This window comes from Delphinus delphis, chromosome 15 (assembly GCF_949987515.2).
Source record: "Delphinus delphis chromosome 15, mDelDel1.2, whole genome shotgun sequence".
NCBI classification, from domain to species: Eukaryota; Metazoa; Chordata; class Mammalia; order Artiodactyla; family Delphinidae; genus Delphinus; species Delphinus delphis.
The window spans coordinates 35,674,373-35,697,201 of NC_082697.1; the positions used below are offsets into that span (position 1 = coordinate 35,674,373).

The 22,829-nt window shown below is 38.0% G+C and overlaps 1 protein-coding gene across 2 annotated transcripts in view; it reads left to right on the forward strand.

Moving 5' to 3' along the window:
• Window positions 1–22,829, forward strand: part of PLCB1 (phospholipase C beta 1) — a 682,368-nt gene that overhangs the window by 598,821 nt on the left and 60,718 nt on the right. The window contains exons 28-32 of one of the 2 annotated variants that reach the window (XM_060031225.1): window positions 9,342–9,418; window positions 9,524–9,613; window positions 10,082–10,139; window positions 10,736–10,822; window positions 20,703–20,829. In XM_060031225.1, the coding sequence (XP_059887208.1) occupies window positions 9,342–9,418; window positions 9,524–9,613; window positions 10,082–10,139; window positions 10,736–10,822; window positions 20,703–20,798 (408 nt within the window). In that variant the 3' untranslated portion in view covers window positions 20,799–20,829. The remainder of the gene's footprint in view (window positions 1–9,341; window positions 9,419–9,523; window positions 9,614–10,081; window positions 10,140–10,735; window positions 10,823–20,702; window positions 20,830–22,829) is intronic. The other variant, XM_060031224.1, reaches the window with a different exon arrangement.

Sequence of the window (22,829 nt, forward strand, 5' to 3'; positions counted from 1 at the left end):
CAACAGATCTATCTCCAAGCAAGTCGTAAGACTTGCCTGGATACATGGGATAGGGAAATAGACTATCTCTTGTTTAGAGGAACCACAAGTCACATTGCGAAGAGTGTGAATACAGGGAATGGTGGAGAATTAAGCCTTTTTTTTTTTTTTTTTGCAAGAATCAACACATAGCCCTCACAGTTTGGATGTGAGATTCAATAAAATAATCCATGGAAACTTAACACAGTGCCTAGAACATAGTCATCACTCTTTATCAAAGGACAATTTGTACAGGATTTAAAGTGAGGAGACATGACTTTCACTTTTAGTTATGTAACTTTAGCTAAATCATTTCACCTCTTTGAGTGTTTGTATCCTTGTTTCTAAATAAAAATTTGTGCAAGAGTGCTTGTAAAGTTTCCCTCTAACTATAATGCTAGTTTAACTTAGTTTGCAGAGAATGCAGAGATGATTCAACTCTCAGATCTATTAAAATAATAATTAAGGATTTCAGTTTAAAGCAATAAAAAAATCTTGTTTTTACTTTTGTGTGCACACAGTATGTCTTAGTATATTTTTTGTGTTAATTGGTAACTATTTAGATAAGATTGAGGGAAAAGAGTCAGTAAACAAAACCTATCCCCAAAGGCAAAGAAAATAATAGTTTTGACTTGCATCAACCTAAAGAAGCTTAAAGAACAGAAGAAATTCTGCTGAAAGGAAAATTCCAAAATAGAATTCACAAGTCTGACAATTTAGTTTGTGCCCTCTGGAATTACAAGACTCATTGCACTCCATCTGGTAAGTTTCAAGATGCTTGAAACGATAGATTTTGCATTAAGGAAAGAAGAAGCTGACATGCTGTGCTACTCATCTTCATGGGCAGCTCTTCTGGTTCTAGCTTTCAAACAGACTATTGAATATTAAGCCCTTGATTTATTGCACTATTTCAGTTACAAATCACAGGACAAATCATGTCTCTTTTAGTCAGGTCTCCTTTCTTAATTATTTGAAAACCTCCAGTTTGAACAGTATAGTTATTTTCCCACATCTGAGTGATAAGCAATATTTGTTTCATCTATTCTAAATTAAATGGTCTTGATATCTTTCAGAATTATGAAGCCTGATCCTGAAATTTTGGTGGTTTGGATTTTTGTTTGCAATTGGTTTAATCAGATATAATGATCTCAACTAACTTGATCCTATACAACCATTTTCTCATTTTCTTTTAACTTAATCAAAAATCCACAATTGTGTCATATGTGATACTACACCAACTTTTAAAAAAACTCTTACAAGTAACTTCATTAACCTTTTATAATTACAAAGGGGTAATTCTTTGCCTGTTATAAATTTGTACTTAAAACTATATATGAATCATTTTAAGTGAAACTTCTTTTATCATAAAAATGAATTCCAGTTATCACTAAAATAAATATTTCATGGCCATAAATATCTACTTTTTATGATTTTCAGGACATTTAAAAATCATCATTGAATTTTTAAACAATTTAAAAAATTTAAAAACACACATAATATAATTTTAAAATTTTGCTATATTTTACTGGTCAGGAAACAAGGCCCAAGAATTAAGATGGAAAAACCCAGGCATCATCTAGGATGATAAAACACATTTACTAGAGCTTCCTTTACCAAATTTCTTGATTGTTTTTTAAAGTTTGAAGATATTTCCAGTTGAGAGCCTTATAAAAGAATACCAGAAATATCATTCAAGGGCGTATGCTACATTGACCCATTTATATTTCCCAGAAAGCTAAGAAGCTGACATTTACTTTGGCATATTTTAAAAGTGAAAAACAATTTTAAATGCTGTAGATTCATTGGGCCAACTTGTTGACATTGACTAGGAGTCGTGCTCAGATTTTCACGTTCATTTATTGCTTTGCCCAGCAAGTAAAAAGAAAATTTCAAGGATTCCTTAAACCTTTAGATTCAAATAAGCAGCTATGAATTCTGTTTAGATATGGAAATTTTAAAAGAAATGAATTTCATAGGTATGAACGACTATCTCAGAAAAGAATCAAGGTGGTTGGTCTTTTAGTCCAAGACTTTCTGCTGCTTCTGAGAAAAGAAGTGAGCTGGTGGGGAACATGAGCTCCACCTGGACAGGACTTCGCTGCCAACTCTCAGTTGGACCATCAATACACAGTATCCAGCACATCACAGGTGCTCAGTAAATATTGGTGGAATGAATGAATAAATATTTTTCAATTTGAATGGACAGGAAACACGCCAGTATAAAAATCCACCTAGTTTTTAAATTATCAGTAATGCGTTTAATCAGTAGATCATTTCTTAGTTTAGAAGCATCATAAATTAACACTTTGTAGAAGATAAACAAGCAATTTATGGTGAAAACTCAGAGTGGATGCTTTGACTAGCAGAAAAGAAGGTGCTATCTTCTCCACTTATGAGTGAAGGGAGAAGGAAGATGAGTTTGCCTGAAGTATGTACACTCTACACTTGGCTCTTTGCACATTTTCCCAAATTGTCCTTCTTATAAGAGGCTCTAAACATGACAATTTCTGTCTACATATTTTTCTATCCCTTTTAAGTTAGAGTCAATGAATTAGTCTCTTCCTTGGAAACCATTCCCTCACCCTCAAATGACTAAACCAAGTGAAATTCAGCATGGAGCTGAGAACAAGCATGAAATTATATTCCCCAGAGCTTTTCTTTTTCATCCATAAAAGGTTTGGAACATTTAACTAGGAGAGTTGTCATGAGTGGTAAACAAACAAGCAAAATAATTGAAATGTCTATTCCTTTGGGCCAGAAAAAGAAATCATATTAAAAGTTAAAATTAAATGTTGTTTACTGCATTTCAGTTTACCATGTACTCTCGACTTTTTTCCCCCTAGGAATTCTAAACTAATTTTTTGTTCTTTTCTATCTTCAGTGAGTCTTGTGGCTAATATATCATTGAACGGTTCTTTGAGTAGAGCCTGTCTGCTAATAAATACACCAAAGTGAGAGTACCCTTAGGTCAGTTAAAAGACACTTCAATTATTGTGTGAAAAATCCCTCTTCTGGGTCAGATTTTCACACTTCATGAAATAGAAACCCCGGACCCAATGCTCACAGGTTCTTTCATCTTATTTGGGGATTAAGGAGTAAAATTTTTTATTTTTGTTTTTTTGTTTGTTTGTCGGGATTCCCTTGGTTACATGTGACAAAAACCTATATTGGACTAACTTAGACAAGAATAGTATATACTAGAAAAGTACATAGGGGAAGGCCATGTAAGGAAGGGTTGACCATCCACACTGGAGAAGGGAAGGGATAAAGAGATGCCTACCAGAAACCACTCACAGCACTTCCTATGTTTGTCTGTCTCTGTCTCTCTCCCTTTCTCTCCTGATTTTCTCTGCATGTCCGTATTATTTTTGTCCAAAGCAGCACACAGGCTTCCCCTTGTCAGAAAATATAGGCATCAACCCCTTCCAAGTTATATTTCTTTCACTAATGACAGGTTGGAAAAATCTTGGGGCAAGCCTTTTTAGTGTGATATGATTGGCCAAGCTTGCAACCTTAGACCAATCACCTGTGGCTAGAGTCGGGGTATGACTGGTCCTACTTGGATCTATGCCTCCTCGGACCAGTTACCTTGGCCCAGGGATGGGCGTAAAGAACACAGCAGCTCCATGGAAATCACATTAGGCACAGAGCCAGTTCTCAGAAAGCAGAGGAAGTTCTTTCTGAAGTAGTATTGGGTAGAGAAAACTATAGTTGAGCCCCACACTCTCTCTTTCTAGGGTAAGAAAGAGATAAATTATTAACGCCTAGACGTAATCTCATTGCCAGTTTAATGCGAGTCTGACAATAGTGTCATATTATTAACAAAATCATAACATTAATCACTCTGCCTCCTGGACTTTAAGTAGAGGAAGTTTAAATGAAAACAGTAAATGCTGTAAGAGCAGAATTATAGTAAGAGTGATCTTTTGAAAATAGTTGAAAAGGGCAGAATGTTACAGGGAGGGGTCTGTTGTATGAGAGAGTTGGGGAGACCAAGGGGAGCTGAGTAGAGTGGAAGAACATTTGTCATATTAAACACAGAGATATTGTCCTTTTTTAAACATATTCTTTGGGATTCTATGGAGACACTATTTTCATTAGTTTCATGCAAAAGCCACATTAAAAAAAAAAAAAAAAACACATGCCTGGATTTCACAATAAGGCATTTATTCTTAAAGGAACAAAACTTAGCTTGTTAAATATCAAAATTATGTAGTTTAAGAAGTATTTTCAATAAGACAGCCCATGACTTGGACATGATGCACCATAGCCATAACCAAGGTCCGGGTCAATGTGGTTCTTAAACTTAACAGATTTTTTTTTTTTTTTTTTTTTTTTTGGTGCGGTACGCGGGCCTCTCACTGTTGTGGCCCCTTCCGTTGCGGAGCACAGGCTCCGGACGCGCAGGCTCAGCGGTCATGGCTCGCGGGCCCAGCCACTCCGCGGCATGTGGGATCCTCCCGGACTGGGGCACGAACCCGCGTCCCCTGCATCGGCAGGCGGACCCTCAACCACTGCGCCACCAGGGAAGCCCCACAATAATTTTTGAGTGCCTATTTTATGTAGAGCCTGGTGTCCAAAAAACCACTGGCTGGTGCCTACTCCCTTATCAGGAGTTGAGCAGCACAGTCCAGTGGAATTTCTGCAACCATGGGAATGCCCTACATCTGTGCTGTCTCTCATTCAAATGGGAATATCATCCAGGTGGAAAAATAACATGAGAAAAAGTATAGAAGCAGGTATGTGCCCAGACAGTCTGAGAGTAAAATACAGCCTAGTTTATTGAGTGTGCTGAATGCTAATCAGGAAAGGAAATTTAGAGCTGGAGTGTAACGTATTTGAGGATACAGAGCCAGTTAAGGCTCGGGACATACAAAAAATACTATTTGTGATATGGAGCAGAAAGACTAAGGAGAGACTGAGGGCAGGGAGAGAATACTTGCCAAGTCCAGACAGGAGTTAATGAGGATCTACACCAGAGCGCTGTTAACACAAAGCCAAGAGATAACATGGTGACAGTTCTCCAGGACTCAACAGATGGGGAAAGCACCCAAGAGGGCAGTCAAATGTAATGCACACTTTTAACCTGAGTGATGATACTTAATGGGAAAATACGATGATTTGCCTTCTGTGAAAGATGTTGAGATGCTGGTGAGCCATCCTCAGCCAGAGACGGTCAAAGGCAGTTGATGCAGAAATGAATTGAAGCACTTAAAAGAATCAGAGAAGAGTGACTGTGGGAATTGCTGGAGATACTGTAAATGAAGGAAAGAGAGCTTCTTATGAGAGTGGTTGGCAGCTGGCATCCTATCAAAAGGATAAAGTCACGATTCCCAAACCATGTGCCACGTCACTCTGAAGCACCATGTTGAACTCACAGGGGTATTGTGGGATATTTTATGTTTTTGAAGGAAACAGAGCAACATCTGTTGGATTCTGTGCAAAGTACTACTATTATTTGGACCTAACCATTTAATAAATAAATGGTACTGTTCTTTTATTTCTTTTGGCCTCGGGGGTACCATGAAAAAATTACTGAGATCCTAAGGATACAATGAGCTAAGAAAATTTATGAATCTCTAGAATAATGAAAGTTCATCCTGAGACATGGCCAATGAGTTTAGTAACAAAAAAGTTTTTGTAATCTTAAAGCAAAATCAGATAAATGCCAGTAGTTGGAATGGAAGAGATGGTGGGGTTGAAGACTGTGGCAGTGGGGCATTGCAGCTGTGGAAGCAGCCATTGGTCTTCCATTTTAGGGATGGAAAGGAAAGGAAGGTCAAAGGTAGAACAAAAGTTCAGGGTTCTGGGAGGATAAGAAAATAGAGATGTGTTTTTAGGCAAAGGGAATGAATGTATCCAGTGAAGAAGAAAGTTTGAGAGAAGAAAGTGAAATGGTGATCCTCCCACAGGGAGAAGAAGATGGGACAAAAAGCAAAGGAAAACCTTCCTCTGGGAAGGAAGGGTAAGGAAACCAAGCTAAGAACCTATGACCTGGTTTATTAGGAATCACACATGTGTCTTCTCTTCCAGCTTTCACAACCACCCCAGGAAGGAAACATTATCCCTGACTCAGAGGTGAGGAAGCTGAGTCTTGGGTAATGAAGACAACGCACATAAAGTTCTGCAGCTCTTTTGAGACAGAAAAGAGGGAGTTTGAGAGGGTGCCGTAGAGACTGGGTGGCTTAAACAATGAATATTTATTTCTGACAGTTCTGAAGGCTGAGAAGTCCAAAATTAAGGCACCAGTAGATTTGGTGTCTGGTGAGAGCCCACTTCCCAGTTTATAGAGAGCTTTCTTCTAACTGTGTCCTCACGTGGTGGAAGGGGTGAGAGAGCTCTTGTGGTTTCTTTTACAATTATGGGCACTAATCCCATTCATGAGGGCTCCACCCTCATGACCAAATCACCCAAAGGTCCCACCTCCTAATACCATTACACTGGGGGTCAGGATTTCAATATATTTATTTTGAGGGAACACAAACATTCAGTGCATAACAGAGGGCTTCTTCTAAACTGTCTCCATCTTCCCCAATAATGTGCACATGAATTTCCTGGGAATTTTGTTATAATGCAGATTTTTGTTTAGTCCATTGTGTTAGGGCCTGAGAATTTGCATTTCTGCTGTGTTCCCTGGTAATGCCAATGCTGCTGGCTCCTGGACTATATTTTGAGTAGCAAGATCTAGAAAGCCAACTCATCAGCTCAGTGTTTCTAGAATAATGCCAGGTTTTTAGTAGGCATTTGATAAATATTTGTTGAATTGTGGCTAACTTGAATAGTTTAGATAAAGGTGTGTGTTCTGGGAGCAAAGGAGGTGGGAATTAGTTCTGAGAAGAATAAAAAACAAGTACAGATGGTGCAAGGGAGGGGCAAAAAGGAAGGCCAGGGGATGCAGCAGACAGGAAACTTTTGCAGAACCTTGAGGGAAGCTGGTGTTGGCAGTTGTGTGGGGGCTGAAAACAAATGGAAGTAAAACTCAGAATCAAGTGGGTAGAGGGCTGGGAGATCTCAAGCTCAGTGGCTTCATTGCCTGGATGTTGATGTTGCTGAGGAAGAGGGCAGGAGTGGGGAGGAAAGCTGTAAATGTGAACAGGAGCTGCCATAATCAAGAAACGATTCTGGACTAGGGTGAATGATGGAGATGAGAACACGGAAACAGAAGCACGAATGTCACTGAATTCAGAAGTGTTGCTGGGAGACTTAGCAGTGGCTATAGAAGGAGGGCGAGCTCACTGAGACTCCCTAAATCTGGCAAAGAATCCACATCATCTGAGGAGATTTTGAAAACACTGATTCCCAGGCCCTGCCCCTAGACATGTGGAGTCCATAGGCCTAGGAACAGGTCCTGGAATGTGTATTTTTAAGAAGTTGCTCACAAGGGATTCTGATGTTGCCACCAAGGTTGGGGCTCCCCTGATAACCCTCTAACTCCTTAGGCTGGACAGGGGAGGAGAAAGGTCCTCTGGGGAGTTGAAGGCCCTGTGTGTACCCCTCAGCTAGCAAAGAGGTGCTGCGGGAATCCTCAAGGAAATGGTCAGAGTCTTTGCACAGCAGGATTTTACATCTAGACGGTTTGATAAACGGCATTACTAAACTGCAGTATTTCATGATTTCTTTAATTGTGACAGTCATGATCAGGCAACCTCTTTTGAATGATTTTCAATGGTTTCAAATAGGCTTTCTGCTGGCCCAAGCTCCAGTTAATATTTGTTCAGATTTAATCCACTTCACAGATGAGTGCATCAAATTTCATGTTAATGTCAAGTTAATGTGGATTCTTTATGGTAATTCTGTGAGAGAATTTCTCCCTCGATTTCTTTTATTCTCTTAGATAAGAAGAGGTTTTTAAAACAATTTCTAAAATCACAACAAAAGGCAGCTTGGGAGAGTGGTGAAGGCCACAAGCTGCGGAGGCTGATTTATCTGGGTTTGTACCCAGCTCTGCCAAGTACCACCAAGTACAAGAGCCCAGAACTTGAGTCCCCTGCGTCAGTATCTTCATATGTAAAATGAGGACAGTAGCTCTTACCTCACAGGACAATTCTTAGGATTGAATAAGTTAATACATTTAAAACTCTTCAAACTATGCCTGGCATGTGTAAATTACCAATGAAAGTTTGCTGGTGTTATGATTATATTGCCTTGGTATTGTCATAGCTACTATATATATATATATATATATATATATATATATATATAACTGGTTAACTCAGTCTGCTATATGTGAGAATCTCCATCTCTGGGGAACAGAATGGACCTTTCGTAGGAAGCCCACACCATCTATTTGATGCTCCAGTAAGAAGGGTTGAGTCCAGTTGCTATTGCTGCCTGAGCAATGGCAGAAGGTTCCATAAGTTCTTCATGTAGAATAAAGAAAGAGAAGCGACTGGAAGTTACCCACACAGGACACAAACATCAGTTTCTAAGATGGGTAACTCATGTCATTCTTGAAGCAATTAAGCAAGGAATGAAAGCTGGAAACCAAGAATTATAATTTACAGTTAATTACATCTTACATTTGTATCACACTCAGTTTTATTTTAAGCTTCATAGTACCTCCAAGACATAAAGGCATTGATTATCTCATTTATAACCAAGAAAATGTAGGTTCAGAAAATATAGGCTCCATGACCAAAGTCATAGTTGTAGTGAGTCATAGAGTGGGGATTGGTACCTGGGTCCACACTGTTCGTTGTCTTTGCACTTGGCAAAGACAAGCTGCAGTTAACTAACCCAATAATTTAAGAAATCCTGTTTAATTAGAAACAGATAAGAAGAAGAATTTCATATTAAAACCTAGATAATGTAATGGTTGAAAATTTTGTCCTTATTGCCTATGTAAGATGTCTGATGATTTTAACTATTGTTTTTTGTTAAAATTAATTTATTTATTTTTGGCTCCATTGGGTCTTCATTGCTGCGTGCGGGCTTTCTCTAGTTACGGCTAGTGGGGGCTGCTCTTCGTTGTGGTGTGTGGGCTTCTCATCGCGGTGGCTTCTCTTGTTGTGGAGCATGGAGTCTAGGTGTGCGGGCTTCAGTAGTTGTGGCTCATGGGCTCCAGAGTACAGGCTCAGTAGCTGTGGTGCATGGGCTTAGTTGCTCTGTGCATGTGGGATCTTCCTGGACTAGGGCTTGAACCCGTGTCCCGTGCACTGGCAGGCGGATTCCTAACTGCTGCGCCATGAGGGAAGTCCCTTAACTATTGTTAAACATCAGATTTTCTAACCTCAGATACTGTTGTTTGATGTGGAGGGGAGGAAGGGAAAATGTGCTTTGTTTGTGATAATGTAAAATAGCCAACTTGCATTTTCTTTCCTCAGCTTATTCAAAAATTGACAGATGTTGCTGAAGAATGTCAGAATAATCAGTTAAAGAAGCTTAAAGAAATTTGCGAGAAGTAAGCCTTCATTCTCTTTACAATGGATTTGTGTATGTAAATGTATGAAACACCAATTGCTATTTGCTTGACCATTTTTCCCTTTTACTTCCATTTTGCCTTCAGAGAGAAGAAGGAATTAAAGAAGAAAATGGATAAAAAGAGGCAGGAGAAGATAACAGAAGCTAAATCCAAAGACAAAAGCCAGATGGAAGAGTAAGTAGAAAGAACCCCCTTTCTCCCACCTTTTACCTGGGAATTATTCTACAGCAGAATAACAGCTTCCAACCATACAAAGACCCATCTGTGAAATTTCTCCTCTAATTAACCTTTTTGAAGATCCCTTTTATAAGGTTTTTCATAGTGAACTCAAAGAGCAGTTCAATAAAGGATTGAGGTGCCCACAGAGCCTGTAGGTAAAGGCTGAGTAAAGACCCACCCTAAGGGAAAGGCTAAATCTTCACTTCTGATATTGTCAGACAACCCTCCTGGCATTTAGTGAAAACAGAGCTTGTGCCTTGGGTGGAACCTGACCTTTGTTCAGAGCTGGCAGATTGGTACCTTCCTTGCAGCAGTAAGAAGGATGTTGAGAGTTCTGTAAACTTTCATCTGGAAGCCTGAGGTTCCCATGTTTGTTGATGATGGATGAGTTCATATAATGATCTTTTTGTCATTTGCTTTCAGGGAAAAGACAGAGATGATCCGGTCATACATCCAGGAGGTGGTGCAGTACATCAAGAGGGTATGTCATGCCGATGAGTATCTTTCTCTTTTGCAAACCATGTGTGAATGTTTGATAAATACCATGTGAGCCTATGGAGAGAAAAGCCATGCTTCGTTGTAACTCTTTATCACCAGCACCCAGCAGAGCTACTTCCCAGAGCAGCCAGTCTGTAATCAGTGTTTCTGCAAGTTTAATTGCAAACCTCTATGTAGAAAGGTTCATCTGAAGATAGACATTAAGAATCATTTCTAGAGTCAGGAACCCAGAAACATGATGTCAAGGGGACCTTCCACAAAAGAACCTTTAGTTGTCACCAACAGTAGAGAGGTGGCAACCTCCAAAGGTTTTTCATTAAATTTTAAATTGGTATTATGGACATTTTCAAACATTAACAAAAATATGAGAATGGTATAATCCATCGATCACCTCACTCCCACCCTCTGTGTACCCATCACCCAGCTTTAATACTTGCAGTCTCCTACCCTTATAAGGTCAGTTCTTGACCAGGATATGAAATAAACATATGTCACAGATCTGAAAAGGTTTTAATTTTTTCTGAAAACATTCACTTGAATGTTTAGATGAAAATGACTTTATTTGTAACTTTCTTATAGTTAGAAGAGGCACAAAGTAAACGGCAAGAAAAACTCGTAGAGAAACACAAAGAGATACGTCAGCAGATCCTGGACGAAAAGCCCAAGGTAAACTGAACGGAATAATAATACACAGTGATTTCATTTTCTTTCCATTTAATTAGAATAAAACCTCCCTAGTTCAGGTATGTCTCACACAGTCTCAGACCAGTTCTTGCATGTGAAACTCATGTAACTTTCTCAATGATGGTAAAAATCTTGATAGCAATATTCAGTAAGCACTCATCACCGGTCGTCTTTAAAAATTGCAAATGCATGAAACCCAGATCCTGAGATTTGGTTTCAGTTGGTCTGGGATGTAGCTCAGGCATAGATATTTTTAAAACATACCTCCCCACCACCACCACTACCACCTCCCCACCAGGAAAGAGAGAAATTAGACAAGTTTCTTCAGCTCTAAATAGATGATGTAATATTGTAATGGCAGACTCTGTCCAGCAGAGGATGTCTTGTACCAAAGTCACCCTGGTTTTTAATTTAACAAAATATTTTCATAAACCAGAAGAAAACAAATGTTTTTCCCCCATAATAATAGTTTATTGGGGCTCCACCTTAAAATTACCTTATGCTTATTTGGTCAAAATCAATCATTCCTTGAATATTAACTTTAAACCAACTGAATATCTGTAAATCAAATACTTTCAGGTTAGCATAATCTCAGTTTTAGATCATTCTATCCATTTTGATTCATCATTGAATATTTTTCTGTTGTGAAAAACGTGCTTTTCTGTTTTCCTGTTCTTCCATCTGCAGTTTAAAATATCTACTCTAAAAGGCACGGCTATTACATTTCTGCAAAGATCAAATGTTAGTTTTGTTTCATTGTATAGTCTGTTCAATATACTTCTTATAGATTGCTTGTGGCTAATTTAAAATATATTTTTCTGGTTGTTTCTGCTATTATTTATTGGGCAGAACGTTTATTTAATATTTTTTACACGAAGTTTTTAGGCTTGGGAATACAGATTCTCAAACAGTAGTGAAAATCTAAGAATTAATCATTATTGAGCTATGCTGCTCATTTTTATGTTTTTTATATAAATAAATTATGTTTTTAATTTTTATATAAAAATACATTTTTAAATTTTTTTTATAAATACAATTTAAATATTCTTAGCCACCCTCTCAAGTTGATTATGCATTAGGAAGGTAGAATACATTTTAACATAATTTTAGACTTTGCAGTATTTTCCATTTAGGATTGATTTTTTTTTAAATGCTCAAAGGTTTGGAGCCAAAGATCCAGGTTTGACTGAAATTTCAGAAACACCTTAAGAATAATGAGTGATATATTCAAATACATACATTTTCAATCCATGTTGTCTGAATTTCAATTTGTCATTACTTTGTACACTGGTATGGTATATTTAGCTTATGGTTGATATTTCATTAGCCAGTTTTTATATTTCTAAAACATCTCTCTTGGAAAATATTGCTATTCCCACAATTTTTGTTTTGTTTTCATTTTTGTTCAAAAATGTCAGCTACTTTACTCATAAATAAAATGTGATCACAAATGTGTTTAAATTACATAAATCTCAGTATAAATAACCCTACAAAGATTTTATGTTACTGCTCTAGCTTACCATGATTAAAATCAAATTTAGTAGTACATTTCTTCACTGGATATAACCAAATATTAGAAGAACTAATAACTGTTGGATAATTTATCAGTCAGATGTATTCAGCAGCAGCTTTACAGAAAACCCAATTAAAACTGACTTAAGCAGTAATCATTTAGTAAGTCACATTACTGGAAGTTCAGAGGTATTGAAACTTGAAGAATAGTTAATTTAGTGGTTCAATAACCTCATCAAGAATCAGGGTATTTTTCAGAATTTCCACAGTGTTATCTCAGTTAATTGCCTTTCATCCCCAGGCTGTAAACCCACAGTCACAAGACGTCTGCCTTAGCTCCATGCATCATAACCTTCATCTTGTAACTGATTATAGGTTTGAGGAAAACTTTCCTAAATCTCCTCAATAGACCTCCCCTCATTGGCTAGAATTGTGTCCATGTCCATTCCTAAACCAATTATGAGCATAAGAATGTAATTTTCATGATTGGCTTAGAGTAATTAAGACTTACTCAAAAGGGTAGAGGGATTTCACCTTCTCTTCAATTCCATGATCACCAGGTACCTGAACAAAACTGATGTTTTCTTATCAAAAAAATAGAGGAGAGATAATAGTTGGGTAGGTAATTAACAGTGTGCACCCTACCATATGTATAGCAATTTTCCATTTCTTTTTTGGCCCCTGAGAAAGAGATCTGAAGTGTTTCTATGAATTTTTAGTCATTCTGTTGCCTTTATTTTTGACTGTAAATAGGTACCACAATGATTTCTTTTTGCTTTTCACCCATGAGGCTGCTTTTAATGACCATCTTATTGTGTCTGGATTTGAAGGCTGCCCTTGAAGGTTGTTGGTTCCACGTCAAACTAAAGCATTTCTTGAGAGGTTTTCTTCAGGGCTTAAAAATTTTGTGCTTTGGAACCATGATTTTAATAATATAATAAGAAACCATGACTGTTAATATTGTAAGACACAGTGGCTAATAAAGGGAAATGACCGTGACCAGAAAGAGGAATAATAAACAGTGAAATAAAACAATAAGATCAAGTGTAGGTCATGTGGAGAAAGACCAAAACACAGGATGGCAAAACTGAGCAAATGAAAGGCCAGGCCAGCAGAGCAGTTATCTGTGCTCCTATAATTACTGGATGCGGACTAGAAATAGAACAGCACTGGCTTTGAAATAATCCCTCCTCACATCAGTATTGGAGTAGCCTTTGATACCTGACATAGATATGAGGGAAATTAACAGAAGTAGAAACAAAATAGAAAGAGGAGCAACTCAAGGAAATGAATGACCAGCAGTACCTATAAAAGAGGTTAACCGAGTGAGTTCCATTCAGTCAGAAGGATGAGAAGACGGGGTGATTTTATGACATCTAGAAATTTATGAACTGTTCCATCATTCAATGTTGGACAAGGAAATTGAGTTGACACTGTAGTAGGTAATATTAAAGATAGTTGCAATCTTCTTATGAAGAGGAAAGCATGCCAAACTTTGCCAGAAGTTGCCGAGGGGAATAGAGTTCCTCCTTCAAGTGTTTTTTAGGTGGGATAAGCAGTTTTTAACTAGAAACCAAGAAAGGCTAATCTTTCACTTATGGCAAAAACATACACTATATGGCATCATGTCTCTTCCCATTCATCAGTGTCTTTCACCTTACTGTCGATTATAACATTTACTTCCTCTTTATCCACTTATTCTAACTAATGTGATCATGTGTTTTATGTTCCTAACCTCCTCTTAAACAAGAGGGTGCTCTTTTTCCATTCCTATTTTCTCCTAGTGTCACTATTTGCAGTTGTCCTGAACCCCAATCACAATCTGTGTGATTTTCCAAGCATTTGGTAACCAAACAACTTGTTTGCTTAAAAGTGAACAAACAAGTATAAAAAATTTTTTTAACCAAAGAAATTTGAAAATCCAATTGGTGAAACACAATAGTTCTTCAGTGGCAAGGAGTTCTGGCTAGATTTAGAGCAAGTTAACAGATGTATATTAATTGAAAGGGTAGCTTTTTACTCAACCATACTTATGATCTGGAAGGATTAACTCAAGTTCCAAACATTTTTACCATGATGCTACAGAACAGAACAATGTGCCTCAATCAAAACCAGGTTAAAAGTCCATTTCATTTACACACATGGACGAAGAACTTCCATCCTGCTGGTCTGTATTTGGTAGGGGACCAAATTGGACCAACCCCACAATGTGAAAGTTTATGTGTAGAGTCCATTTTTCCCACTCAAAAAGAGATTCAGTGAATCTTTTCCTTTTGTATGTAATTTTTAAAGGAGTTGAAGAAATTGGACGTAGGTGATCCTTAGAGGCAACTTATACAATAGATAAACATTTTGGCTCTCAATTTGACATAAAATTATGTCATGCATTCCTGTACATAAGTGCCACTGAAATTTATAAAGTCCTTAAAAGGGAATACTCAGCTCCTTTTCAGTAGAGTTCTAAATCCTGGAGAAATGTTCAGCTGCATGTTCCTTAGCAGTGAGATATTTGATTCAGTCCCTGAGTGTATGCTGTTTTCAGCTTTGTTCAAAGCTATGAAATCCATAGCTTCAGAGTTCTTAAGATGAACGCAATAAACTCTAACCAGTCTTTCAACTCAGTGACATAATTGGTTTCATTGGGATTTCCATACCTGGGTTTGCCAAAGCCAATAGGAAAGGGTTTATGTGTACAAATGGTGTTAGAAAAAACTGAAGGACCCAACTGCCACTGCAAAGAAACACACCTTTTGTGGTTGTGTTCAACTCAGAATTAATTCATTATAAAAAGGACGTTCTGCCTTTTTCCTGAACACTTCAAAGAGATTTATTTTAACATGTTGAAACATCGTTAATCAGGAGTTTCCCTGAATCTGCTGAGAATATTCCAATGTCTATTGATCACTTTGCAGCTACGGGCTCTCATTACAAGAAGAATCATCTTTTGAGGGGACTTTTTAATGAACCATCTCCATAACCTCATAAAACAGTCAATAAATGTGTAATTTACTTTTTCTCTGACACTTAATTTGTCTTTGATGCTTCTTAGCACACAGGTTTTCTGTTTTTATATAGCTCATCAGCAAGAGAGAATTCCAAGAAGCTTTAGGGCATTTTAATTTCTACCCAAAAAACATTTCATCATGTAGCTACTGGCTTTATTTTTTCCTCCACCAGGGGAATATAGACTGATCTTCCTCCTTTCCCTGCCGACATCTTTGTAACAGGATGAGTGACTCATCCCTCTGCGTGAAGTTAGTCTTGTCAGACCCACCGCTGGGTCCTGAGACAGAACCCTAAATGCAACTATTTCAGTACTGCCTTCCCAGTGCTCAGGGAGAAAGAGACTACCTTGGGGATTTAAAGTAGATGCTTCTCTTTTCCATGATTCATTTGTGCCTCCTCTAATCCTCTGCTGCTTGATGGGGAAACGTGCATTCTCCCTGCCAACAACCACTGGACCCTCTCTTAAAAGCCAGACCACAGAGTGCTAACTGGCTGCTTACCTTTTATGTTCTACTCTTTGTCAAGGCTTGGCTGGCCTACCCAGTGGTTTGCTTTTTTGTTTGTTTGTGTGTGTGTGTGTAAGAAATTTCCTTTTCCTTTGTTTCAGTGTGAAGAATTGCCTTTTAAAAAATATATAGTCATTCACTATTTTCTTGAAAGTAAAACTTACACATGCTTGATTTCCTTCAGGAAATACTCAAATATTAAAACAGTTTTTTTAACTCCATTTTTCTCCTCTTGATTTATTTTTGAAATTTACTTTAATTCTATAGATTTCTAAACCCATAAGACATTATTATTCTATGTTATACAGGCAGTATTCATTCACAGGCTTCTTAGCTAGATATTCTTTCTTGTGTCTCAGATCATCCATTTGGGATCGTTAACTTCTACATCCTTTGGAAGTTCCTTTTATACAGTCTACTGGTGGTAAACTCCTTGGGTTTTTTGGTTTGTTTGTTTTCATTTCTTTCTGAAAATGTCTTTATTTTAGCTTTATTCTGGAACGATATTTTCACTGGGTATAAAATTTTAGGTTGGCAGCTATTTTCTTTTGACACATTGAAGATGAGATTCTACTGTCCTCTGGTCTCTCTTGTTATTGAGAAGTTAATTGTGAGTCTTAGTGTAATTCTTTTGGTGATAACTTGTATTTTTACTCCTTTGCTTGCATTTAGAATTTTTTCTTATGTTTTATGCAAATTTCTATAATGTATCTAAATATGCATTTGAGGTGGCTGGATGGATAGCTTTCATCAGTTCTGTAAAAACTCAGCTATCATGTCAGCAAATTGGCTTCCATCACACTTTCTAAAAATTTCCTTCCATCACATTATTTACATATAAAATAAAATGGACCTTCTTATTCCATCTCCTCTTTTAACTCGTTCTAGTATACTCCATCTTTTTGCCTCTCTATGGTACCCTGTGGACAATTTTCTTTCTGAACTTTATTCTAATTCCCTAATTCTTTGTTTATACTGCTACTTCACTCATCCACTGAGTTAATTATATACAGCTTTTGTATTTTATGTAATTCTAGAAGTTCTATTTGGTTTATTTTCAAATCTACAATTTGTGTGTCTGGCTTATAGTAAGGAAATTTTCCTGTGAGATCCCTCATTCCTGGCCAGCCACAGGCTTTGAATTTTGTCCTCATCCTAGAAGGCTGTCAAAAGATGAATTCAAAATATCCAGCATTAGCAAAAGCCTGTCAGGACAAAAGCAGCTTCCCTGCCTGTTACCTGTCTAGGTTTGATGTTCCTTGGAGTTTGCGCCTGATCATTCTTTAAATTTTTGTGATTCTTAGTTTCTTTAAAGAATATAGTTTTTAATATCAAGTTCATCTTTTCTAGTTGTTTTCAGTGAGAAAGATGGCCCAAATAACCTAACCAGCCATTAACAGAAATATAAAATTCCCACATAGTGTCAGTTTGGACATCATTTGAACATCTGTATCAGTCAGGGTTCAACTAGAGAAGCAGAGCCAGTAGTAGATTATGTGTGTGTGTTACAGGGAATTGGCTCATGTAATTGTGGGGGCAGGCTATGCAATCTCCACAAGGCCATCTCTCCATCTAATGCTGGACCCTGGCAGGCAGGCATGCAGGCAGTCTGGAAGAGAAGACCATGCGTGGGCTTGGCAACTAGGATAACCTGCAGAAGCTGAAATTCTGTCACAGAGCTGAATACACACACACACACACACACACACACACACACACATAAACACACCTGACCCAGGAGTTAGAAAAACTAAAGGAAGACCCAAGGAGAAGAAAAAGTGATTACAGGCCCAGTTGCTGCTTCACCCCAACAAGACAAGTCAACAGATCAGCAACAGTGCATGTGTGTTACAAAGTGGATGCTGCCTCTCTCATCAGCCCTCCAACTCTTGGGAGAGTCTTCCTTGTAACCCACTCTAGCAGGGAACATACAGGAAGGAAACCCTGGCATATGTCCAGCCTAGCTAAGTTGGCACATTACAAAATCATCACACTATTATTTTTAAATCAGAATTTTTTTTATTAATTTGTTTTCTTCTTAAAAATTAGATTATATGATTACAGGGATCCAACATGGAAACAAATCTCTAGAGCGGAGAAGAGGCTGCTCCTTAGGCCTGCAGGGCATTCCCCAGGCTGCTTCATGGATTTCTGTTATCTGTTGGCCCCTGCAAGACAACTGAGTTTGAGATTTAAATAGAATTGGAACTGAGATTCCCATGTATGCCATTGATTCCTCCCCCTTTTCTCCATCCCATTAACTTTCTTTCCCCTTCTTTTGTCTTTATTTTCCTTTCCTAAAGATGAGAAAATATGGGAGTATGGTGATGGGCGTATTGGATGGAGGGGAGGGGATCCAAAGACAATACCCACAACATGTTAGAGTAACCAGTGTTTGTGTTGATGGGGTTGAGTCTTCCCAACAAGCACTGAGTTTAGCATCAGGGATAGGATGAGATGGACTTCAATCTCACTGACTTTCATCTGCCTTCCTACCATAAACTGGAAGTCCACAACTATGGATAGCCCACAAAACCTTTGGGATTTACTTCTGTTTCTACTCCGTGTGCCTGTCATTGTGCACGATTTATATGAATTTTACCAACACATGTTAGATGTCTTGTTCCAAATGTATCTCTAGTTTGTTTTTAAACCCCTGCTTTGGTATAACCAGCATAACAAAAATAGTCAAACACATTATTAAATGTAAAAATTTAATTGATCTCAGGAAACCACTATCTGATTTTTCTATGACCTTCAACATTTTAAGGGGAGGAATGGCCAGACTCAAACCAAGAGAAATATTTACCTGTAGAATATCTAAAGAGGAAATGTATTAGTGCTTTGAAATATTTGATGAAGCAGTATGTGGAGACTAGAGAAAAGTCTAATGCAAAAGGGCATATGCTGAAGAAAGTTTCAGTTCAAAATAGGAAAGCAATTTCTCAGAGCAAGAGTCACTTTCTCTATTTTCCATGTATTATGCCTAAAGCCAAATTAATGTAACAAATCTACCACTTAGAGTCCTGATTATACATCTTCTGTCAGCAAAAATCAATTGACACAAGCTTTTGCATTTATTATAATCATTTGCTGAGGATAATCTTTGAATTTGACAAGGAATTTGAATTTGTAGCTGAAAGCAATACAAATAATATTTTAATATTTCAAAGAGTTTTATCAATAGAGTTGGTTTTATCTTTTGCTAATATTTATGATAGAATAGTAAACAGTTCATCACATTTCTGATAGTTTAGATAGATTCTCCACTACATATTCTCTATGGCCATTTCACACACACACACACACACACACACAAACACACAACTTGATACACTTGGGGGGAATCTTAGAGTGTTTAACCATTTGGGCATCAAAATAGATTTTGACCTAGTTAATCATGCTAGTATATGGAAATTCATGTCTAAGATAGTAGCCAGCAGAATGTACATGTTTTTTGTGACATACAGAAAACAGGAAATATGTTAACTTCTAGCTTTAGTTGAAAAGGATTTCACTAGGTTTTGGGAAATACAAAATGAGCTGTTTTAATTCTTAAATTTTTTACAGGGGTCTTTGTTTTCAATGGAATCAAAGCAACCCTAGGACTTGCAAAATATTATGAAGCAGTTAGGACATCTTTATAATTGTTAAGCTGCCAACTGCAGGTAAACCATCCTAGCCAAAGCCACTGCCATCTCTCACCTGGATTTCTAAATAGCCTCCTAAGGGGTCTCCCTGCTTCCACGTGTGGACACTCACAATCAATTCTCAACGTGGCAGCCAGAGTCATCCTTTGAGAACATAAATCAGACCACTCCTCTCTTCAAGACCCTTCCATGGCTCCCATATTTTTCAGAATAAAAGTCCTCAAGGTCTGACATGATCTGACCCCACTCAGCTGCAGCCCCTCTTTATCTCCTTGTTGACATATTCTCTGCTCAGGCCATCCTGGGCTCCCTGCTGGGCCCCAATAAGCCAGGACAGTGCCACCTTGGGCTATTGCACAGACTCTTTCCTCTGCCCAAAATGTTCATTGCCCAAGTGTATGCTTGGGCAACTCTCTCCTGTCTTTCAAGTCTTTGCTTAAATCTGTCTTCTCAAAAAGGCCTTCCATGACCACTATTAAGTTTACACCACCCTCCACCACTCTCTCATCCCTGGCATCTCCTTTCCCTTTTATTCTGCTCTACTTTCTGGTGTTTATAGCATTTGTCACCTCTCATTAGGTCATTGAATTCTTTCTTAAGTGTGTCACTCAGCGTTGGTCCCTTCCCATTAGAATGTAAGCTCCATGATAGCAGGGGCTTTGACTGTTTTGTTCACTGGTGCTCTTGAGTTCTAAGCATCCAGGAGAAATTCCTGGTTCGTAGTTGGTGTTCAATACATATTTTTTGAATGAAACATGTCGAGGGCTAACAAAACTAATTTTGTGTGTTAAAAAATAGTTCTCTTTCTTGGAGAAAGAAAAGTAAAGCCATTAAGCTCAGACTCATCGGGCTGCATTGTTCAATTGCTGTCCACGACTCAGTGCAGTCTTTTCTCAGGTTTCTTGACAGTAGTGGGATTTTGTGGAGAATTTCTCAAAAATAGTAGTTGTGATCATATTTAACATCTAATTCCTACAAAGGTAGAGAAGAACCAAAGAGAATTCAATTGCCAATTCCATTGCATTTGTGATGGGAAATGTTGGAGTAGATAAAGGAGCTTGAGGTTTTAAATCTCCATACTAAAAGGCATTCCAAGAGAACTCCCAGACAGATAATTTGAAACAGAAGATGACTCAGAAATCAGTTTCAATGTCACAAAAATGACAGCCTCCCTTTTTTTCCACACAGGGGGACGGTTCCTCCTCATTCTTGTCGGAAACTTGCCATGAGGATCCCTCTGTTTCCCCCAACTTTACTCCCCCCAACCCTCAAGCTCTCAAGTGATGACCAGTGAGACCGGTGTCCTTCCGGCCAGGTAGGACAGGATGGGAGGGGTCGCTTTTGAGAGAAGGGTGGCGTGTAGCCATCCGGTTTACAGGCATCGTGGACTTGCTCCTTTGTTCTTCACCCCCCCTTTCTTTACATTCCCATCTTTTTCCTGCTATAGTTCGGGTGGGTGATGCATCCCTCATCTTTACGTGTCTTCCTCAGGTATTTATTGCTTCATCATTGTTCTCTCTCCTCCTGACATAAATTCCATTCTTCCATATTTTCTTCTTCTTCGTTTGTCTTTTTGTTTCTCTCTTTGCTAAATTGGCTTCCCCTTTGACCTTGATCTTTCTCTCTTACACTCACACTATTATTTCCACTTTTGAAACATTTTTAAAATTCCTCCTTCTCACAGTACTGGTTTCCAATCATATTACCTTAAAATCCAATGGGATTAAATTAACCCTCAGGGAGTCTTCTTGACTCACTCCACTCAATTTACCACACCCTTCCTTTTAAAACTACAGTAAAAGTCATTGTATTCCTAAACGGTATTTTGAGTTAAGGGGATAGCTCAGGAGTTCCTGATTCTCTAGAATCAAGAGCTCTTGAAAATATCTAACCAATAGGGATGCTTGGGCCAAGGGCTGCTGGCTAGAGCAAATTGAAGCTTGAAAATTAAAGAGGACTTTAACTTGCTAGAGGAAATAATACATCATGAAATCTATTGGATTCCTTTGCTAATAAGAAAACTGGACTATGCCATTGCAATGGGTGTATATTTCAGGGAGAAAAGAGGCTTTATAGTGATTCTAAAAAAAAAAAACTTCTATTCTGATATATGGAAAACAGGGTTGTAGTGAGATTTATAATGTTTTTGTCTTCAAGCACTTGTTGACTTGTGAAGCAGTGAAGTTCAGAAACATGTTGAAGAATTAGTGAAAACAACAATTTTACTGAGAAAGAGGTGTAAGTTCTTTCTCATCCTTTATATCAATTGCCACATACAGTGATGCTCTAGCTCAATTATTTTCATTTTGAATGAAAAAATGAATTACCTGGAGATCCTATGAAAATACAGATTCTGCTTCAGGAGGTCTGGATGGCACCTGAGATTTGTATTTCTGACTCGCTCCCAGGGAATGTCCTGGATGCCACATCTCCAGGGACCACATTTGACTAGCAGGGATCTAGTATATTCCTTCCTCCTGGCTGGAGCACCTGGAAGGAAAAACTTTAAGCTGCCTTCATGGTGTTTTATTGTATTTTAATTTTTTTGCCTAATCAAGAGCCTGACCCTTTGATATCTTTTTATTTTGTACTATTGATTATTATACTAGAAAGAGAAGCAGAGAATGTCATTTGAGAGCTAAGCCACGCCCTTAGCTTTTAGCTATGAATTCTGTCCATGTCCTCCCAGCAGTGATGATCTCGTCCCTGTGGTGACCTTGTGATAAAACTCACATTGGAAGGTGGGGTGGAGGAGGGGCGAGTACTATCAATTTCCCCAGGAAGATGTCAGGGGGACCTTGAAGCTGTCTTCCTCATTGGGCTATCAATGTTTAGGCTACCTTTTAAGTCATCCATTATAAGCATCATCGGATTGTGTTTTGCTGCACTTGCTGTTCCTGTCCTGGTATTTTTGAGAGTTATTGTGAAACATTTAACAACCCAGGTAGAGTATTGAATTCTCTCAGAAGAGGTAAATGACAGTGGAGCTCAGACACATGACTTGGGTTTTGTCTTTCAAAAAAAATGCAATAGAGATGTAAAGGTTACATTTGGGTCACTGTACTCCATAAGGCTTGTGATGGCTGGTTCACAACTTGTTTTCCGTTCAGAATGTCAACTGACCTTCCTACTTAGCAAAAAATTATTTTCAAAAGAGATAGATATTCCCACAATACCTGGACATTATAAAAAATTCTTTAGTCACATAGTTAGTTTGACCCCTTTAGCTTCCCACATATAAAAAGACAACATAAAAATAAACCAATTTCACATTTTCCATGGAAAAATAGGTCTCATTGCTAAAATAGAAAAAAA